Source organism: Salmo trutta, chromosome 38, assembly GCF_901001165.1.
Source record: "Salmo trutta chromosome 38, fSalTru1.1, whole genome shotgun sequence".
NCBI classification, from domain to species: domain Eukaryota; kingdom Metazoa; phylum Chordata; class Actinopteri; order Salmoniformes; family Salmonidae; genus Salmo; species Salmo trutta.
In genome coordinates, this window is record NC_042994.1 from 8,266,263 (window position 1) to 8,286,314 (window position 20,052).

The 20,052-nt window shown below is 41.5% G+C and overlaps 2 protein-coding genes and 1 pseudogene across 2 annotated transcripts; 1 reads left to right on the forward strand and 2 right to left on the reverse strand.

Annotated features, from left to right (window-relative positions):
* Positions 1-677: 677 nt before the first annotated feature.
* LOC115178307 (DNA polymerase lambda-like) lies at positions 678-9,050 on the reverse strand (annotated as a pseudogene).
* Positions 9,051-9,151: 101 nt separating this feature from the next.
* dpcd (deleted in primary ciliary dyskinesia homolog (mouse)) lies at positions 9,152-12,773 on the forward strand. Its single transcript, XM_029739503.1, has 6 exons — positions 9,152-9,272; positions 9,506-9,586; positions 9,708-9,832; positions 10,053-10,186; positions 10,556-10,658; positions 11,125-12,773. The coding sequence occupies exons 1-6, from the start codon at positions 9,209-9,211 to the stop codon at positions 11,227-11,229; spliced, it is 612 nt and encodes a 203-aa protein (XP_029595363.1). The 5' UTR covers positions 9,152-9,208; the 3' UTR covers positions 11,230-12,773.
* Positions 12,774-13,871: 1,098 nt separating this feature from the next.
* Positions 13,872-19,752, reverse strand: LOC115178537 (fibroblast growth factor 8b). The gene is made up of 5 exons (XM_029739785.1): positions 18,458-19,752; positions 18,297-18,333; positions 17,396-17,585; positions 15,072-15,178; positions 13,872-14,707 (listed from the first exon to the last, which is right to left on the reverse strand). Exons 1-5 carry the CDS (start codon positions 18,697-18,699, stop codon positions 14,414-14,416), a joined length of 870 nt encoding a protein of 289 aa, XP_029595645.1. The 5' UTR covers positions 18,700-19,752; the 3' UTR covers positions 13,872-14,413.
* Between the last annotated feature and the right edge of the window lie 300 nt (positions 19,753-20,052).

The following is a 20,052-nucleotide window of genomic DNA, read 5'->3' on the forward strand; positions in this document are numbered from 1 at the left end:
TTGCATTTGTTTTGAAACTGGGCTGTCTCCCGGGTGTCAGCCAGGTGCCCCGTTCAAAGCCCATGGCGAAGTCAGCTCAGAACAAAAGTGATGTAATTAAGCACGTGGAGCAATAAGTAGGATTCTGTGTTTTCACATACAAAAGTGATTGCTTTGCTAAAAACGCTTTATCTGCCTTCCCAATGAAAACTAGTTTGAAAAATTCAAACACAGTATTTTATTGTCAGGACCATGCACCATGCTGCCTTGTCGACTACATGATCGAGCAGCACAGATTACTGTTGGATTTGTGAAGGGCGCTCCTCCCTCACCGCTTTTGCCCGTTAATGTCAATGGCCATAAACCAGTGCCCCGCAGCTCAGCGTCATCGAATCCGCTCACTGGTTCCTTCGAATGGGGACTCTGGCTCAGGCTCGGTGTGGCGTGGCGTGCTCGGTCACATCTTTTGTTCCATGTGCGCAGCGTGATGGGTGTTGAGTTGCGTTGCTCACCACCACTCACTTTGCAGGCTGACCTATGGTGAAGCAAAAAGAGCCAGCTGACACTTACCTCAGCCAATAATATTTGAGAGCGAGGACAGGCATTAATGAAAAAGAACAGAGGTTTAATAATCAATTCTTTATAGTAATAAACCAATAATAAACACAACAAAGTTGTAAAAACAAGGATTACCTAAGTGATTGTTAAAAGTAGTGTTTAATATTTCTGTAATCACCATTATCTTCATAAAAACATACCAAGCATTCACCATGCATCTTAAGTGTTTTTCCTGCTGTAAAATGAGATTATCATACAATTCAAGTCTAAAATCACATAAGCATGATCTTCACCTCACCACTATCACCATCATCATAATTTTTCTGTAAAGATATATAACTTATGCATCGACTCATACCACCAGTGTTAAAAACATCAACAGTCACCAGTCTCTTTCCTGAGGTTCCCTGAAAGGTATTCCCAGATGGGTGAAGACATCCTTCTCAGCGAGCCTGGGTAGTGGTGTCCCCCCATACACCTTCAAACATCCTTTTCTCAACACGTCGCTGTTCAATGAGTGCTCTGATAGGCTGATGTGTTTTGTCTTGGCCAATGCCCTCATAGAGCGGTTAAAATGTGCCGAGCCGGTGAAGTACATGAGGGAGCAGGCGAACTCGCCGTAGGGCGCCACGATGATGTCGAGGCGGCGGTGGAGTCGGCCAGGTCCTGGCAGACGACACACACCCATGTACTTCTTCTGCTCGCCACTCTCCTCGTGGCTCACTAGGTCGTCCGTCAGGAAGCCTGAATAATACAAAATAAAAAAAGAACAAGAATCGGGTCGCATTCATTAGGGCACACCGTAGCAAAATGTTTTGAAACAGAAAACACAAACGATCATGCCTAGTGAATTATGATCCAGCTCTCAGCTTATCCCACTAATAAATACTTTAGATTTCAAATAAACGATGAATAATATCATTGTGAAAGAAGATGAATTGTCTATACAAGAGAGAAAAAAAACTATTAATGTAGCTATAATTGGTTGGGAATTCACCGACAGTTAATAAATCAAATGTTCTGTATTTGGACGTGTCCTCCTACCGCTCTGGTGGAGGCTCTGTAACACTTTGCTAAAGACACCCCGGTGGGACTTCCCGTCTGGGTGAGAGATGAGGACGTCAACATCTCCACACGTGTCCTTCCCCCGGCGGTACGAACCACAGGCCATGGCCAACAGGCCAGGGTCCAGAAACTGAGCTGCCTCCTTCACCTATTCAGTAGAAAAGGACAGGGATATGTTACAGTTTGTCATGGAATAACAGGGCTGCCTCCTTCACATATATATACTGTACATGTACAACAGGAGAGGAACAAAGTTACAGTTTGCGATATCCAATAATTGTTTTGAGTTGGTAGCCCTTTACACTTGTACCTGTACATGAATACGTGTTGAAAATGGCAGATTTGGGCACTAATAAGCGCCTAAATTGGGACGTAGTGGCTGTACAGTAACTATACATGACGTCAGAGCTCAGGCTCTGTGCGTCACAGCGCTGTATGGGTTTGGACTGACAGCCGTTCTGAACTTGAGCACCGCGCGCGTTAAGAAGTTGCCCCCATCTCTCCCAGTACTAGGGCAACGTTTGCTATTTTTTTGTTCCCTTAGTGAGGGAAATGCTGTAAGTTAAGAGGACTCTATGTACTTTGAAAGATGAGACGATGAGGATTATTATAAAAAATACCACTTTGATGTCACACAAGCAAGCCAAAGAACCGTGAGTCCAAATGTGCACTTCACATCTCCGTATCATGAAACTCATGGCATACACAGTGTCAGCGTTTATGATCACTGTTTGATGTACAGTTACAAGATGACATGGTGTCACACCCTGGGTTGTTCTGAACAGAATGAGCCTGTGTTTGTTTATTGTGAAGATAATTTGCCACCTGAAAGCACTCATGACTCCTTTCTATGCGCACCTAAATTACAATCCGTTTCTCTGAATGACCTGGTGAAAGCCTAACTTATAACTTAGCTAGTCATGTTGCCAATAGAACAAGCTTTCAAATCATGCCTACCTGACCCAGATTGTGATTTATAAAGCATGGACTGTTTTGGGATTGTGTAAACAGCAACAGTAATTGTGTGAAGGTTGTGTTTTAAAACGAAACAACTACAAGTGTGCTTGCTCTAGTTTCTCAACGTTACAGCTAGGAGAGGTAAAAAAAAAAGTACCTTAGAGTTGAAGACTTCTTTGAGTCATAAAAATGCATAGAAATGACTTAGGAACTGTGTACACTTTGGACAGGTGTGTGTCCACTTGGAGACACCAGTTAGTCCTCTAACTCAAACCATTGTAATTTTTTTGTCTTATGTTGCACCTACCGCACATTTTTCAGGAATAGTGTTATCATGTTAGAGTATCAAATCAAATCAAATTTATTTATATAGCCCTTCGTACATCAGCTGAAATCTCAAAGTGCTGTACAGAAACCCAGCCTAAAACCCCAAACAGCAAGCAATGCATGTGAAAGAAGCACGGTGGCTGGGAAAAACTCCCTAGGAAAAACTCCTGAGAAAGGCCAAAAACCTAGGAAGAAACCTAGAGAGGAACCAGGCTATGAGGGGTGGCCAGTCCTCTTCTGGCTGTGCCGGGTGGATATTATAACAGAACATGGTCAAGATGTTAAAATGTTCGTAAATGACCAGCATGGTCAAATAATAATAATCATAGTAATTGTCGAGGGTGCAACAAGCACGTCCGGTGAACAGGTCAGGGTTCCGTAGCCGCAGGCAGAACAGTTGAAACTGGAGCAGCAGCATGGCCAGGTGGACTGGGGACAGCAAGGAGTCATCATGCCAGGTAGTCCTAGGGCCCAGGTCCTCCGAGAGAAAGAAAGAAAGAAAGAAAGAGAGAATTAGAGAGAGCATATTTACATTCACACAGGACACCGGATAAGACAAGAGAATACTCCAGATGTAACAGACTGACCCTAGCCCCCCGACACATAAACTACTGCAGCATAAATACTGGAGGCTGAGACAGGAGGGATCAGAAGACACTGTGGCCCCATCCGATGATACCCCCGGACAGGGCCAAACAGGCAGGATATAACCCCACCCACTTTGCCAAAGCACAGCCCCCACACCACTAGAGGGATATCTACAACCACCAACTTACCGTCCGAAGACAAGGCCGAGTATAGCCCACAAAGATGTCCGCCACGGCACGGAGTATGTATCCAGAGTATTTTCAGATTTCGTTATCAATAAATGTGGTGAAAAGTACAGTAAATGTAAAATGCACATAAAATCAACAGTGTAATGTTTGGATTCAGTCTTGTGTCAGGTGAACTGTTGTGTGCTCACCTTTGGTCTAATCATTTTCACATTATCTCCAAACTGTTCCCTTTCAACTGCTACCATGGTTATGAATGTGCTTTTCATATTTCTTCTGTAAGAAGCATTTCAATTTAGCCCTATCCTTATAGGCCAATTCCCACAAGTGTAAAGGGTTAATGACTAAATCATTCCAGACTGGGCTATTTTTGTGCTTATTTACGATATCGTAGTCGCATTCTCATTAAATATTCATTGTATGGCAAAAACAATAAGGCTTAATTCATTCATTTAGACTACATTTTCAACATATTGATACAACCTAACTGAAAACGGCACAGTTTTGATTTGTAAAGCTCAATTAGAGTATAGTCTTGCACATCATGATATATCATCAATGTCAAATACCACAATATTCAATTTAATCATTTAAATTCGCCCAACTCTAGACCACACTGAATTAACTTTATTTCACATACAGTGAATAATGTTACCGTTTGGGATACAATATATGGTGGGGGCTCTCTCACCTATACATTTACAACAGGACAGGGACATTTTGTTTGTTTGAAATACAGTCAAATCTGTGGTGGGGTGGGATAGCCTGGGAATCCAAATTGAATCGGTTTCAATTCAGCTTGGATCCCAGACCAGTGGTGGGGAGGACCACTTGGCATACAATGTATTTATAATGAATGGTTATGGGTTCTAGACTATGTTTCAAAGTTTCCCCCAGTAATGTTCTCTCAGGGGCCTTCATTATAACAGAAAGTTTGGTTTGTTTCTCGTTCATATTTGGACTCAAAATAACGTTGTACACGTGTTGAATCTTCAAGACATGTCCTCAAATTGTATTTATATTACCTACTTGAAATCAGAAAAGAAAATGGTGTATTTTCATAAAGCCTTGCCGGTCAACAGGTAAGCATTAACTGTATTCAGGCAAGCCAGATACATTTTGACGACACTACATATTATTTTGACAAGCCACAAGTCAGAAGGACACATGCTATAGTCATCTTTCTAATCTGCACTTTATATCTGGCAGCCACGAAAGCAACAGGGAAATCCAAGTAATACTATATGAAAACAACTGGCTTTGTACCCGGTGCTCCCAGTGACCAGGGCAGCGTTTCATTCCAGGATTATGTTCCCTCCCCTTCACAGATCTGATAGGACTGGACAGGTGAAAGCAATAAGGCGGAATCATAGAGCTAGATAGAGGACTCATCTTTGTATCTGTGCCATTATACATGCAACAGTATGGAGCTATCTCCATTTTAAAGTAGTCAATTTTCTTCTTCTTCTTCTTCTTCATTGGCTGATTGCTCCCAACTCATAGGACTCCCCACGCAGTTGATTACTTTAAAGTGGTGGAAGCCCTCAATGGCAGTGTCCATGCTAAAATGGGTTATATCCATGATGAGTCCTCTATCTTTATGGGCGTAATCTAGATGAGTTTTTGCTTTACACCCACCCAGCTTTCTCAGATCCATGAAAGGGAGTGAACGGAGGCAGAGGGGGAGGAAACACCTTTCTGGAATGAAACACAGCCCTGGTATCTGCTGACATATGATGCGCCAAGTTTCTAAGAGTGAGTTCCCCCCCTTAGGGATGCGGCCGGCAGGACTCTGACAGAGAGTGGGATGTCTGCTTTCTCCATCACACACAGACCAGGCTAGGAGGACTGGACTGACAGTCTGCTTAGGGGCCAAGGCAAACTTAAAACATCTGATCTTGGCTTTGAGGTCCCGTAGCATTTCACTTTACAAGATCTCTTGTTCGCAAGGGGGTTAGAGTACTGGACTGGAGACAGTTTTCTAAAGAAACTCTCTTAACCCCACTAGATGAAGTGGGAAGAAGAGGCCTGTTTAGTCTATAACTAATATAATGTTGGAATGTTACATTTTAACATTGATTGACCTTTAATGTGGGTGCTTGAGACAATAAGAGGGAGATGTGTTACCGTTTTTTTCAATGGCGGCTGCCTCTTCTCTGGGCATCCGGTCCAGAAAGTCGTCTTAGTGTTTGAGTCCAATTATTTGGTTTGTGGTTCAGATTGGCCTTTGTGCGGATGTCCTCCAAAGTGCGGAACCCCTAAGATGGAAAATATATATTTTTTTAGCTCATGTCAAATCGATTTGTATCACACTATCAAACACTAAAATAACTGCACACTCCACACTCCACAATACAAAAATAACAAATCTTACACAGTCATAGCTGTGTTGCATGCAAAATCAGAGAGCGAGAAAGAGACACACACAGACAGAGAGACTGACTGTGTGACAACCAACACCCTCTAAGATTAATCCATCTAACCTGTGTGTACCAAAGCTGGGCAGTCTTGGCCCCTGCCCCCCAAATATTGGTGAACATCTCCAGTACTGGCACTGCCTCTCCCAAGTGATCTATCTTACGGAGGGGCCCACTCTCCATGATCTCCATGACCTTGTCATCCATCTTCTTGCCAATGCCCTGGATCTTACAGGCCTCCTGAAATTTGATAGGCATGGTTTAGTCAATTACAAGGACTTAAAAGGCCCACTGCAGCCATTTTTATACTAATATCAAATCTTTCTGGATAAAAATGATGTACCTTACTGTAATAGTTTTCCATTCAAATGGTCAAAAATATACAAAAATTGCTTTTAAGCAAAAAACTAATTTTCGGAAGCAAGAATTTAGCAAGGACTGTCACAGTGGGGAGGGAAAAACAGAAAACTAGCTGTTATTGGCAGAGAGGTTTGGAACTCTGTTACTGGTCTACTAACTCATTTACCAAGCTGAAACTCCCCCCAGGTTTTTCCCCAAAGAATGGAAGAGTGGAGCTGTGCCAGCATATTTTATTTTTGTTACTTTAATTGCTATAATTTTTGTATTTATATTGCAAGAAATGGAAGTTACAAGTGTTAAAAAAAACGCTAAAATCTCTAAGTTCAAACGGGGGGGCACTAGCCTTCTCCAGGCCTCCCCCCGCCGGTACTCAGCAGCACAACCTTATTAAAAAAAACTTGTCAAACCATGCAAAACATGCTGATTAGAAGGTCCTGTGTAGATTGTGTTTTCAACAAATGAAGCAACTATCAGGAAATAACATTGGTCACATTGTCACACTTTAACTCTGTAACTCCACCATACACGTCACGTTGCTTTTCCATCAGCATCTCGTCAAAGTGACGTTTTACTTGCTACACAGAGCACGTTGTTTTGAGAGCGGAGAGGAGCAGATGGGGAGTGTCTGTATTCTATTTTTCCTACTGTACTATACCATATTAATTGATTATGCATAAGTACAATAGTTTTGGCCCAGTTTTTTGCAGGTACTAGTGGTTGTACTAAATGATCCTCTAATTTTACAAGTTGCTAGATAGTCAATGTAGCTAGCTTGCTAGTAGTAGCAGCTTCTTGACTTCATAAATCTATGTAAAATAACCATCGGTGTATAGCTGAGCCATATGCAACAATAATCAACTATTTCTCATTATTTCAATTTAGAATGAACGCGTTTCTTGAGCTTGACGCAACACGCAGCTTTCATTGATTTAAAAGGAAGCATTTCCTCAATGGCTTCATCAGCTGTTGTACAATATGATACAAACCAACCAACCAACCAACCAACCTATCAGCCACATTTCACAATGTTTGCAATAGTGCGAAAAGAGACAGGAATGAATTATGCTGACACAAATACAAAATGACAGACCATAATCACCAACTATGCAGATATGGGACTAAATAAACTACCTCATAGGACGTGATAGGCTTGTGGTAGCTCTTGAGGGCGTTGACGGCTTTGGAGTAGCCCAGTGCTCTCCATCTGTCCCCCTGGTGCGTGTAGGCCTTGGCCAGCACCTCCAGTTTTTCTGTGATGTGCTTGTTGTGGTTGTCAACCTTGGACTGGGAGGACTGGGCACACACCCACTTCCCTGAGAGAGGCTTCTGTTGGGGGTCTGAGTGTGCAGTGGCGGTACTGGGGGTCTCGTCCTTGGGGTGCAAGCCACTGATCAGAGCCTGCAGATCGCTCTGGGAGACGCCATATTCGTCTTTGAAGTCATCTTTAGTGTCTTGGACCTATGGATACATGAAGTAATGAAGTGTATGATTAGGGCCAGAAGAAGCTATCATGCAGTGACAGGGTTATGGTTAATGGTTATGTGGTCGTCAACCTACAGTCTCTGTTGACTCATCTGGTTTTGTTTCATCAAAGATCGGCTGCTTCATGTCCTGTGTGGCTGGGAGTGGGATACTGTCGAGCACGTCTTCTTTGACACCGTCCTTTGTAGTTTCCATGTCTTTGTCTGGGTTGAGTAGGCTGTAGTCTGCTGTATCCAGCACTCTCTGCTCACTGATGCAGGTGCAAAGCCAGGTGCACTTCAACAGATAAACTCCAGGGGACAGCCTGTCCACTTTGAGCAGCCTGAGAGCCCTGTCACAGTCCATACTGTCATCCACTACTACATGGGTGACTGTGGGACAGAGGGAACTCTCAGTTTGGCCTCCATTCTGGACAATCTGTCTCTGGAAGATCTGACATCTGGCGCTCCCGATGCCGGCTGGTAATACGTGTACGGTGACGACCTGGAAAGCACTCCCTGAAATGGGATTGTGAAAAAGTAGTTTTACACACACAGGGCTTGTTCAACATCGACTGATCTACTGTTATAAAATCATTATTATTTGTAGATCTGTCAATCAGTCACAATTTGCCCAAAATGCATTACGAATTTGATGCTCTCAAACACGGCCCACACCTGTAACAGGTAGTTTCATCAGACTTCCTCTTTGGTGAGGGGGGCATCCTTTCCCTCACGTGCCCCTGCTCTCTTCACTTTGGGGAAAGCTTTCATAATTCCGTAGGCAGACATTTCGCCAGGGAAAGGGGAGCCCTAAAAAATATAGAACAGAATGTGACAGCTGACACTGGCTAGCTAGTTAACTTTAGCTGACTAGCTAAGTTAGCTAGCAAGCAGACAACAACCACTGCATTTAACTGTTTTAAACAGCTGGGATTCACTCACTCCACTGAAATACGTTATGTTATATATTTATTAAACTAATTTACTATCATTGGTCGATAAACTCTTGAAAATACATATGATATACCCCTTTGGACGACCAAAACACAAACCAATGTGACAATGCAGATGGTTTAAAATAATTTAACTTCCGGTTCGTTATATACCTATTTTTAGTTCTTGCACGACAAAGTTACATATTTTTCGAGAAAATATTGTACAAAAGTATGTATTATTTATTGAGTAAATGTAAACATGTTTTTGACAGATTATGGAGTTTAAAAAAAGGAAAAATGAATTATACGTTTCACGATGACCTCCGTTGCCGTGGCTACACGTGATGTTTTAGGAAGTGTCCGTTTTTTGCAATATGGCTGTGCAGAGCTGGTCAGCTCTCCTAAAAGCATCCACGAAAACTGCTTTAATACACGATGGTGAGTGAAACAGAGAGGTGTAGGCAAGTTATCGTCATTATTGTGTTTTGTATCACAACATTTACCCTTGCATTCAACTAGTAAGACTTCAGTGTCAATTATAAGCTCGCTAGCATTAGCTGCTAACTAACACTAACCTTCACTTTGCCTAGCAAATCTGTTTAGCAAAGATGAAAGCTAGCTAGTTCACATTTAAATGCATTTATATTGCTGCTTTGCAAACCTCTTTCCAGGGAAAAGGAAGATACACTATCTCTTTACAGATGGGAAAGAAATGGCAGAAGAATATGACTTGACAACAGATGAGCTCATTGGTAAGCTTGTTTCAGATTAGACATCTTCTAAAAAGTATCCTGCATTAGCTACATTGCTTCCTGTGCATTATATTATTTCCACTCTCAGCTGTTGTTACTTACATGTATTCTTACTTTGCAGTACGGAAGTGGCGTTCAAAAAGCACCTTGAAGGGACAGGGACCATGGGAGATAGAAGTTGGAGAGCCAGTCCCATCTACTGTAGCCTGTTTGGAATCAGATGTTATCAAGGAAAACTGTTCAAACGTGAGTTGTATTATACAATATTTACATCTGTTATATTTTAGGCCATGATCTAAATTGCTAATTGATTCTAGTTCACTATCACCATCAGTACTGATCCAAATGTGTCAACTAATACTTTTACAATCGTGGAATTAACTTAATTTTCATCATTTCACTATTAAATTAATCATCAATAAACAGTATGCAATTAACAGTACAATGCTCTGTTGTATTTCCTCAGCCTGTATTTATGCGCAAAGACACAAAGACCAGTTTCCTGTGGAGAGTCCGGAACCTTCCGTACCCCAAAGAGGTCTACAACATTTCAGTGGAGCCTGATCAACGATGCTGCATCATACGAACAAATAACAAAAAGTAACATCCGAATAGCCTCTATTCCATTCTCATGCCAAAATGGCTTTAATAGTTAAGCATACAGTTGATGTGTTTCCCCTCCTTAGAAATCTACTGATAAACTGCTAGGCCTATATCACTTCAGATATCGTTAACTACAGGTCCCTGAAAATTGATACCACATTCAAAGTCTATATAATTTATACAGTTGTAACATCTTCACAATGGAGAAGGCCTCCTATATTTTCCTTTATTTTCTTTGTCAGTGCTTGTTACAGTTCTGCATATGTAAGTGAGGCTGGCTCTCCAATAGGTGGCACTGTTGACAAAAATATTGATCTCTTGCCTTCAAGAAACCCTTTTCTCACTGCGGTGTGTTATCCTTTGCAGGTACTACAAGAAGTTTAATGTTCCTGATCTGGACCGAAGCCAGCTGCCATTGGATAGTTCCGCGCTCAACTTCACCCATGCCAATAACACGTTAATTGTCAGTGTAAGTACTCCTGACAACAACAACAAACAAACCAACTACAGTACTTCTCAAATCCCACCTTGGGTGATTTTAATCAGTAGATTGAAACTATATTTTTGTATTCGTCTCACTTGTATCAGAACACGCCTATAAACTCAAGGGAATCATTGAATTACTTCGAACAAACATTAGGATAGCCTACTAAGTATCTGATGAAGAGATTGACCGTTACTTTATGTGTATACCTATCATAATCGGTTCCTCTGTACTATTCGATTTCCTATTCCTTGTGTTTGTTAAAATTGGCACCCTATTCCCTATATAGTGCACTACATTTGAGCCTGACTGGTCGAAAGTAGTGCACTATGTAGGGAATAAGGAGCCTCTGTGTTATCCCACTTCAGGCCAAACATTACACTACAGAATGTACATGGAAGGGAAAGGGGTTTCTATAGAGGTAATGACCTATTCTGTCTTTCCTTTCAAGTACAAGAAGCCCAAGGAGATATTAACCATTGAGCACGAGCTACTCCGGGAGGTGAAGAAACTGAAGGGAACCAATGAAGGGGACGTCGACTGCAAAACTCAATGAAGTCCCAGTGTGGATCTGAGGGGATGTCACTCAAACAAGTCGTTTTTGATTTGCACTGGTGATGCAGTATCCTGTATGTTTTCTACTCTGATTTCTGGTTCTCAATGGGATTCCACTATTGGAACATTTTTGCACAGTGCCTTGTCCATACTTTCCATTGTGTTTATTGCGGTCGGGCGGTGGGATGTGGAATTGAGACAGTGAATTACAGACATAGTTACTTGTTAAAACTTGTTAGTTTTTGATAGAACACTTACAATTGTTCTGTCAAAAAGATATTTGAGAAATGCCACTGCTGTTCTGTAAGAAGTTCTGAATCGTTGTTGTCGAGATACGAACACTTATTGGGTTTAATACGCGATGTTGTCCTTTCAAGATGAATACAATTCCATAACATTGTTAACAACTGTCTTTACATCTCTCCTTTCCCTTAACAATGCAAACTCTTAGTTGTTAAAATACTCCAAACGGAGTTCATCCTGCTCCCACAATTCTTGGTCTCCTTCCCTTGTAAAACACTTTAACACACAATGCCTTTTCCCTATTCTTTCCACACACACAAACACACACACACACTGTTCTCGACGGGGTCGCCCTTACAAGCACGTCCCATTTGTGTTAACTGAATACCCTTATGCTCATGATTGTGCAGCCCAGAGTAGGCCACCCTGAAAGCCATTATGGCCGAGCTAGCCAGTACTAGCAGGTCTTACTGGTCCCCTGAGCCTGGCCCGGTCCTCCAGGGGGTGACTTTACTGGCCCAGAGTCCTCCAACAAATCCTCTCGCAAACCCCAAGACTGGGGATAGCCAAGGAGAGGTATGGAGCTTGGATGACAGAAGCACTATATTACTAGGAAGTGAACAAGTCGTATGCTTCTTTGTAAATATAGGTTGTTGCATGACAGTAGTACTGAATTACTGCAAAGTGGAAAAAGGTTGTAGGCTCTTTTGTAAATCGAGTACCACACTGAGCCACAATGAGAAACGTTATCTGACTGAATGCTTGCTAACTTTGACCATCAAACTCTAGGGAGATGAGTAACAAGACATTATATCTGACTAAGCTAATATGACTGAGGTTTGACCATCAAAGTTTGATTGCATGAAATGAAAACTGAAGTGAAATTTTACTGATTTACTTTTTAACACAATGTGTTATTGTATAGAAGCTTACCTAGAGCAGTTCAAAACAAAACATAGATGCTGCATGAAAAGAAAACAATGCTGCAAAAAAACAATTCCATTTAAATACCTAGTGGTGATTCTTTGCATTTCTGGGACTCTATGTGCCTAACCAAGTGAGCAGTACAAGGGCTAAACACGGTGACTAAACCACAGGTCACTCACTATTGTGCTTTGCGTACTTCCTAAAGGGGAGGAGATATGTCATGGGATTTGGGAACCAGATCCAACCAAAGCATAAGATCTGAGAAAAAAATTCTCAACTAATTTCTCAAATCAAGAGTTGCTGTTGGATTGCTTTGACTTTGTGTTGTCCAAATAAAATCTTGGACACGGAATTAAACGACCATTTGGAGGGTGATTTGCGTACACTGCTGTCTTTTCTCATTTGGCAGAGCAGGATAATGCTTCAATTAAAGTGCATGATGGGTCCTAGTAGCCATTGAGCCATGAGGATAGCCATTCATTTCTCAATAGGAGTAACAATAATAACACTAAAAGTTCAGAGTTTTTATCCTTTCTGATTTATTGAACCTTTTTGATCACAGCTTTTAGTTGTTCATTTGTTTGCAAGTCTTCAAAGCTGGTGGCGCTTGGCGCTTAGCTATACTGAAAAAACATTTCTCATATTTGGAATCCGACCTTTAGCAAACAACCAATAGGACATCCAGACTTCAAACAGTGAGAAAAAGAGAGGAAGGGAATAGAGAGAGAGAGAGGGTCTGCTCTGATTCTGTTGTGCAGCCAGGCCAACCGGGTCTTCTTCTCCGTCATCAGATTCTGTGGTGCAGCCAGGCCGACCGGGTCTTCCGATTCTGTTGTGCGGCCAGGCCGACCGGGTCTTCTTCCCCCTGTCATTTGGCCTCTGCCGGTCATGCTCAGTTGCTCCTGGGAGAGAGGAGGGTTTCTTTCTGCCACGTCCTTTCATTCCCGAATGCCTCTTCCCAGCCATTCCCCCTCTTTCAGCCGGTGCCACATTTTGCCACACTGAGCCCTGGTGCTCTTTCGCTTTCTCTCCCTCCCTCCCTCCCTCCCTCCCTCCCTCCCTCCCTCCCTCCCTCCCTCCCTCCTGTGAGACTAGCTTCTTTTTGATAACTGACCCCTCCTCGTGTTATTATTCGAACCCACTATTGTATAACATGTCCTTTTATATGAGGGCCACAAAGGGCCCATTTGATCACAGGGTTACGGTGTGTGATCGTGAGAAATGCAACTACATGGTGGTAACCTTTGTCTCGAGAACAAAATTGTGGGCTGACCTCATCTGCTTTTAATGCATAGCCCCAACTATTCAGGCCCAAGTCTCACTTGCTGAGCACATTGAATTGCAGTAGCCTATCACAGATATTGCCCCTCAGTTATCTGGGTCTCCAGTTTTTTTGTCAACGTTAGAACCTTTGGGACCCCAAAGTGACCCAGCTAGAAAAATGGTTAGAAACGGCGCATTGACTCAAAATTCTTTTGTGATTTTAATATACACTCTACAATAAATATTTCCATCATTTAAAAGTATTTTACAAATCTTCCAATTAAAAATATATTCAAATATGTAGAAAACAGACTAACGAAAATGAATGAAAATGGCCTCCTAAATGCAAAATAATGTGTTTTACATGTATTCACTGTTAATTAGTTGATGCAACCACATGATGATCCAAAGATAGCTGCCATGTAATGTGTATTCATTATTTCTCTCTCATAACATCCTCTCTTTATAGCTGAGTAGGGTTATCACTAAGCCCAAGATGTCCTTTCATTCATTCAAATCTCATCGAGTGCTTGAGCACTAAAATCGTCCTCTGGTTATAAAAACTCTTTCCTACGAATAAACCTCTGTCTGACGTAGCAGATTAGATAGCCTACTCATTGTTTTAGACACAATCCAGTACAAAACATAACAGAAGGAGTCCTTGCAAGGAGCAGAAATGTGGTAGTGGTATTTTTGTTTGGTGTATTCCCCTCCCTCCCTATGCTTCCTCTTCTTCTTCATCTGTTCTTTCCTCAGTGGGCCCCTGAGCTGTGGTGATGGGTATGTTTAGTCCTCCGAGGGTGGAAGGGGACCACAGGGAGGGGGAGGACATCAAATGGCTGGGTGTCACCCAGGAGGTGGCCCTTGGGCTGGCGTTTCATGAAGTGGGCCTCCCTCTGGTGTTGCTTGGTCCTGGAGGCCTTGCGGGGCCTTCCTTTACGTGTGAAGGCCATGTACCAGCCCTCATATTTAGCGTTCTGGAGAGCAGTGTAGTTGTTCTCCAGAACGATCTCTGTGAAGATGCAGTCTTTGCCGCGACCCTTCCGCTGTTAGAGAGAGAGAGGAGGGGGTGAGGGTGAGGGTGAGAGACGGAATGACGGAATGATTTAGGGGGTCAGTCTCTGAGGATGTTAAAATATTGTTTTGACAAGTAAATGTCCTATCAATCCTTCAAGTTTCTTTCCAAATCATGTCCAACTCCCTACAAGGGCTTTTCTGGTCATAACTCAAGTGAAGAACCTTACACAGGACAGACATAACTTTTCCCTGAAACTTTGTATTCATGGTCACAGTCAAAATGATGACATAACTTATTGAACTCAACCGACCTCCAGGGCTCACATGAAAAGAGATGTACATTTTAATGTGACTTCCCTAAATAAAGCATTAATAAATAAATCTAATATTTACCTTGCCAATCAATTTCCCCGTGTTGTTCATGCAGATGTAGTAGCCAGTCTTTGCCCCTTTGATCCGAATACGACTACCAAACGTGTCCGTCTCCACCACAAGTTTGGCTAGAAAAACACAAAACACATAATATTCTTAACTTTATTCAGCTCAGATAATGCACAATGGTTCTCAAGCTTATGAGGCTATTCTATTTTGTGAACACGATATGCATGCATTCGTGACTTTGAGCTAAAACCCTTGTGAAAAAGAATCCAATAGTGGTATCATTTGAGACTGAATTGAACTTGAAGACTGTGAGACTATGTAGTATTGACGTGATAACATCAGAAAGGGTGTTAAGTTATTGTAATGACTGGTTCAGAGGACTACATTTAACCTCGATCTAATAACCAAAAGTTATGTATTATATTATAATGACTTTAGCAGAGTTGTACTACTCGTTATCATGGCATCAACCTTGCATGCAGCGGAAAGAAAATTATTGAATATGGCAAAACATTCCAACGTAAATTAAATTCGAAACATTGGCAAAAAACACTGAAGTCTTTTAGAATAGCAGCAAGTGGCTTTGACTTCGCACTGAGCCATTGTCATTGAACGGCTATAAAATGCCGCGCTACGCTCCACTTAGATGATGGTGGGGAAGGAGGAACAAGGGAGTGAGAGAACATAGCGGTCAGCGACACAGCCACAAAAGCACCGAGCAGTGGTCAAATTTGGGCCTGCTACAAGAGTGACACCCACTTAGGACATGCACGCTCGAGCCAAGGCGAGGTGTGTGTGTGTGTTTGAGGGAGATGAAGAAAGAAGAACAGAGAGAGAAAAGGGGATAAAATGAAGAGGCTGACTTCACCGCTCTTTATAAACCGAGTCATACATTGAGTTGTAAAGCAATGAAAATTCCTTATTAAATGACACTCCAAAAAGCAGGCAGCAGGCATAGGGAGAAATAGATGGTTGTGGTGGAAAGATGGCTAGACAGACCAAAAAAAGACTTTGGTGACAGGAATTTGCTCCCTTTAAATTTAAGACAATCTTTTCCTTGTGGGGAGAAAAAATTCCTAACCTCTCATAGATTTCATCAAAACAGCTGTCTATATTGTACACTTTGTCCATAGGCTATACTCTAAGAAAAACTTGTTCTAAAAGGGTTATTTATCTGTCCCCATAGGATAACCCATTTTGGTTCCAGGTAGAACCATTTTGGGTTCCATCTAGAAACCTCTGTAGAAAGGGTTCTACATGGAACCCGAAAGGATTCAATCTGCAACCAAAAATGGTTCTTCAAAGGGTTCTCCTACGGGGACATCCGAATAACCTTTTAAGGGTCTAGATAGCACTTTTTTCAAATAGTGAATGAATACGTCTAGACCACCACTGTTGAGAAATACAACTTTTTAACTTCATGTGGATGAAACCGTGCGATGAAGTTGCCCTGAGAAATGTTGTGCTAATTATTCCACTTGGCAGAAATGCAGTTTACCCAAACCCTTCCAAAAACAATGCATTGTCTCTAAGGGCCATTCAGCACCACTCTGGATAAGTGAGTTAAAACAATTGTGTTTTATCAATGACATTTATCACATTTTTGTAATTCTCGTGGCAAATGTCAATCAGTTACTGATATTTTAAACCACTAAATCGCATGTAAAAATGTCGTACTTTTTTTGGTATGTTTAAGCAGATATGATTGAATTTATGTTTTGTTCAAAGGATGGACTTGAGAGAGCTACTGTATATTTATAACATTTAAATATTACGGTATTTGAATATTCATTGACATGTGCCCATCAAAGACCAATAGGGGACAGAATTAAACAAAAACACATTCGCCTCAAATAACTTTGGGTAAAAAATATGGCATCTCAAGGTTATGAAAATTGCAAGTCATATTTCTTTCTTTCAACCGCTTCTGAGAGGGTAAGCTACTCAGTAAATGTTAAGAAGGTAGAAAGTAAGACGAGATCTGATGTGTTTACCAGATATTCTGAGTGGGTTTCTCCCGAGAATCCCAGTCCAGAACAATACTATAGAATCCATTTCGAATGCATTTTCTCCCTCCCGCCGCCTACTCAAACCTAGACTTCTCCATGCTAAATAGAACTGTTTGCTTTTTAAATGGTAACATTTTCATAATATACCTCATTTTCTTCTCCAATAGGTCTACATGACTTTTAAATTGACGTGTCCGTACGTAGATTTAAGTAATTACAAAATCTGGAATAGGCCTAGGCCTGTTAAATCCTACAATTATTACGAAGATGCCTAGGCCTACTTGAAGGCTCCCATTTCATGCTAGGGGTGATTTATTCGTTTCTTACCGTGCACAGCTCCGTCGTCGCCCATGGCATTCACTTTCTTATTGCCCAGAACCTGGACATGTTTGCCGCTGGTCCGGCTGTAGAGCTGGTAGGTCCGAATCAACCGGCGGCTCATCCGGTCAGACAACCGGCACTGCTCGTTCACATGGTGCTTGAAATTAGGAGGTGGGGAGTGGGACTGCACTGTGTTCTATCAAACAAGAAAAACACATACAATAAAAAAGCATGAATAAAAGCATTGAAGTATAAAAGCATCAATGAGAGAGCATAGCCGAACTGATAATTCATGCTAATTGATGTTCAGTCTAAATGAATGAGAAGCAGATCAAGTTCTTTTCCAACCAAAACATATTTATATATTTCAAAGAACACCATTCATATGCTTTTCATATGGAGTTAGGCTATAGGCATTTCAAAGGGAATCGCGGGCACATGGCTTTTAGAAGAGAAAAAGTGCCCTTGTACGGGGAGTGTTTGGGGAGATGCACGCAGCGAGTCCGCTGTCCTCACTCGAGATGACATGCCTATGATAGGTTGTTTTACCACGAATGATCTTTCACCCCCATCTCCCTTAGCTATATCCCTTAACGATTATTTTTCAATTCAGCCATACGCCATCCCCATATGTTTTAACAATTACCTTTTAGGCTCGCGTTTACGTCTTTTCAAGATGTTTGACTTGTTGCCAACTGCTTAGGGCTCATAATAAAATGTTTTCATTGTTATTACACATTTACTGCAGATATGCAAACGAATTGGATTAATAACAATGAGGATAAAAACGCTTGTAAATGGGTATAATTAGTTGCATTGATGGACTGAAATCTTTTTAAGGGGCTATGAAATGTTATTGTATGCCCATTGCGCTGCAAACTTCATAAAAATGCATGCAAGTTGGTACCTGTGTGTAAAAACACAGCGCTAAGAACTGAAGTAACCTGAAACATAAAAAAAGAAAAAAAGAATTATGTTTATGTTTCATATACATTTCCAAATATGTCAAGTAACTGTGTAGGTCTATATAGCCAATTCATTTAACAGTTCAGTAGTATAATAACTCACAGGTAGCCTAATCTCGATGTTCTAAGCCTCATATTGAAATAAGTCAAATATTTCTTCATGAATTCCACTATTCCAATTCCACATGAGTTCTCTGGGAAATAACAGTTCTTCCCAGCGGGAATTTCAGCTTGGATTTTTATCTCCCTTCTGTTACAGCTTATAAATTGATAGCCCGACGATGGAGATCCAGAAACAACTGAAGGTTCGGTCCAATGTTCCAGGTAGGATTCACATTCACTCATTGACAGTATTCACAATAAAACGTTCCGGGACGATTTAAAGACGTTCAGGGGGCCATCCAGAATTACAAGTCCCAGGGATAGAGATCGCACTGTGATCAAGCGACCACCGTTATTCCACAAGTCGGTCAATTCCCTCTCGTGTCAATCATCCCTCCTCTGCAGAATTTAAGGTCTTCTTTGATGTTGCTTAGTAGAGATAATGTATATCCCGGTTGCTTTCGTGGAATTGTAATACATCCAAATGCACTGGTGGGATGGAATTATTACGCGCATGGAGATTAGCCTATTTGTATGCATAATTTACGCGCGACAGCGAGGAGATGCATGTCCATTCAATAAAAAAAGGAATCTTGCATAGATATGAATAAAAAATGGTTGCAAAATGTATAGTTATATTTTTTGTAGCCACTGGTGATGTTTGCTTCTCAAAGAAACGCGGTTACGTGGACGGTATAGCGGGGCTCCAATGTCAACCTCCCACACGTGTGTTTCTTGTGGTCCCGTTTACTTCAGAATACAGCGGCTCCTGCCCTCATCATTTAAATACTTTCACTTGCGAGAAAGGCAATATCCTTGCAGAGAGCAGGCGGAGCCTTTGGTGGGAGATAGTAACAGGCTGAGGAGGACTGAAAGTGGCATGTATTGATTGACACCTGACCATGTTGAGGTATTTCACAAATATGAGGCACATTAATTGACTAGGCTTTGTGCCTTATTAGGCTACTTCCAGTGTTGGGATTGTTCCCGATTTCACAAGTTATCAAACATGAATGTTTCAGCTCAAATCTTAATAGTATAAAACATGAACAATCACGAACAAATCTATTAATTGTTATTTGTCAACTAATCAATCAACTAATTCATTTCCAATAAACCATGAATAAAAGTTAAATACAAATATTAATTTCATGTAGATATTGGCCCTACTGCATCACACAACAGAATAGCAAAGAAAGCAAGCCTATGTTCCCTGGAATCTACTTAAGAAAATATACAGCAACATTTACCTCTTCCCCTACTGCAGGTTAGTGGTTGTTTCATACTGCAGAATAGTGGTTGTTTCATACTGCAGGTTAGTGGTTGTTTCTTACCGGAGGTTAGTGGTTGTTTCATACTGCAGGTTAGTGGTTGTTTCATACTGCAGGTTAGTGGTTGTTTCATACTGCAGGTTCAAGGTTGTTTCATACTGCAGGTTAGTGGTTGTTTCATACTGCAGGTTAGTGGTTGTTTCATACTGTAGGTTAGTGGTTGTTTCATACTGCAGGTTAGTGGTTGTTTCATACTGCAGGTTAGTGGTTGTTTCATACTGCAGGTTAGTGGTTGTTTCATACTGCAGGTTCAAGGTTGTTTCAT

What these genes read in the sequence shown, in the direction of transcription:
- dpcd (XM_029739503.1), top strand. Translation starts at nt 9,209, where the DNA reads ATGGCTGTGCAGAGCTGGTCAGCTCTCCTAAAAGCATCCACGAAAACT. An exon ending in AACTGCTTTAATACACGATG is followed by an intron (nt 9,273 to 9,505) that starts GTGAGTGAAACA and finishes ACCTCTTTCCAG; the next exon opens with GGAAAAGGAAGATACACTAT. An exon ending in ATAACACGTTAATTGTCAGT is followed by an intron (nt 10,659 to 11,124) that starts GTAAGTACTCCT and finishes TTTCCTTTCAAG; the next exon opens with TACAAGAAGCCCAAGGAGAT.
- LOC115178537 (XM_029739785.1), bottom strand. Translation starts at nt 18,699, where the DNA reads ATGAGTGAATGTGAATCCTACCTGGAACATTGGACCGAACCTTCAGTT. An exon ending in CGCTGTGTTTTTACACACAG is followed by an intron (nt 17,586 to 18,296) that starts GTACCAACTTGC and finishes CTTGTTTGATAG; the next exon opens with AACACAGTGCAGTCCCACTC. An exon ending in CGGGGAAATTGATTGGCAAG is followed by an intron (nt 14,708 to 15,071) that starts GTAAATATTAGA and finishes TCTCTCTAACAG; the next exon opens with CGGAAGGGTCGCGGCAAAGA.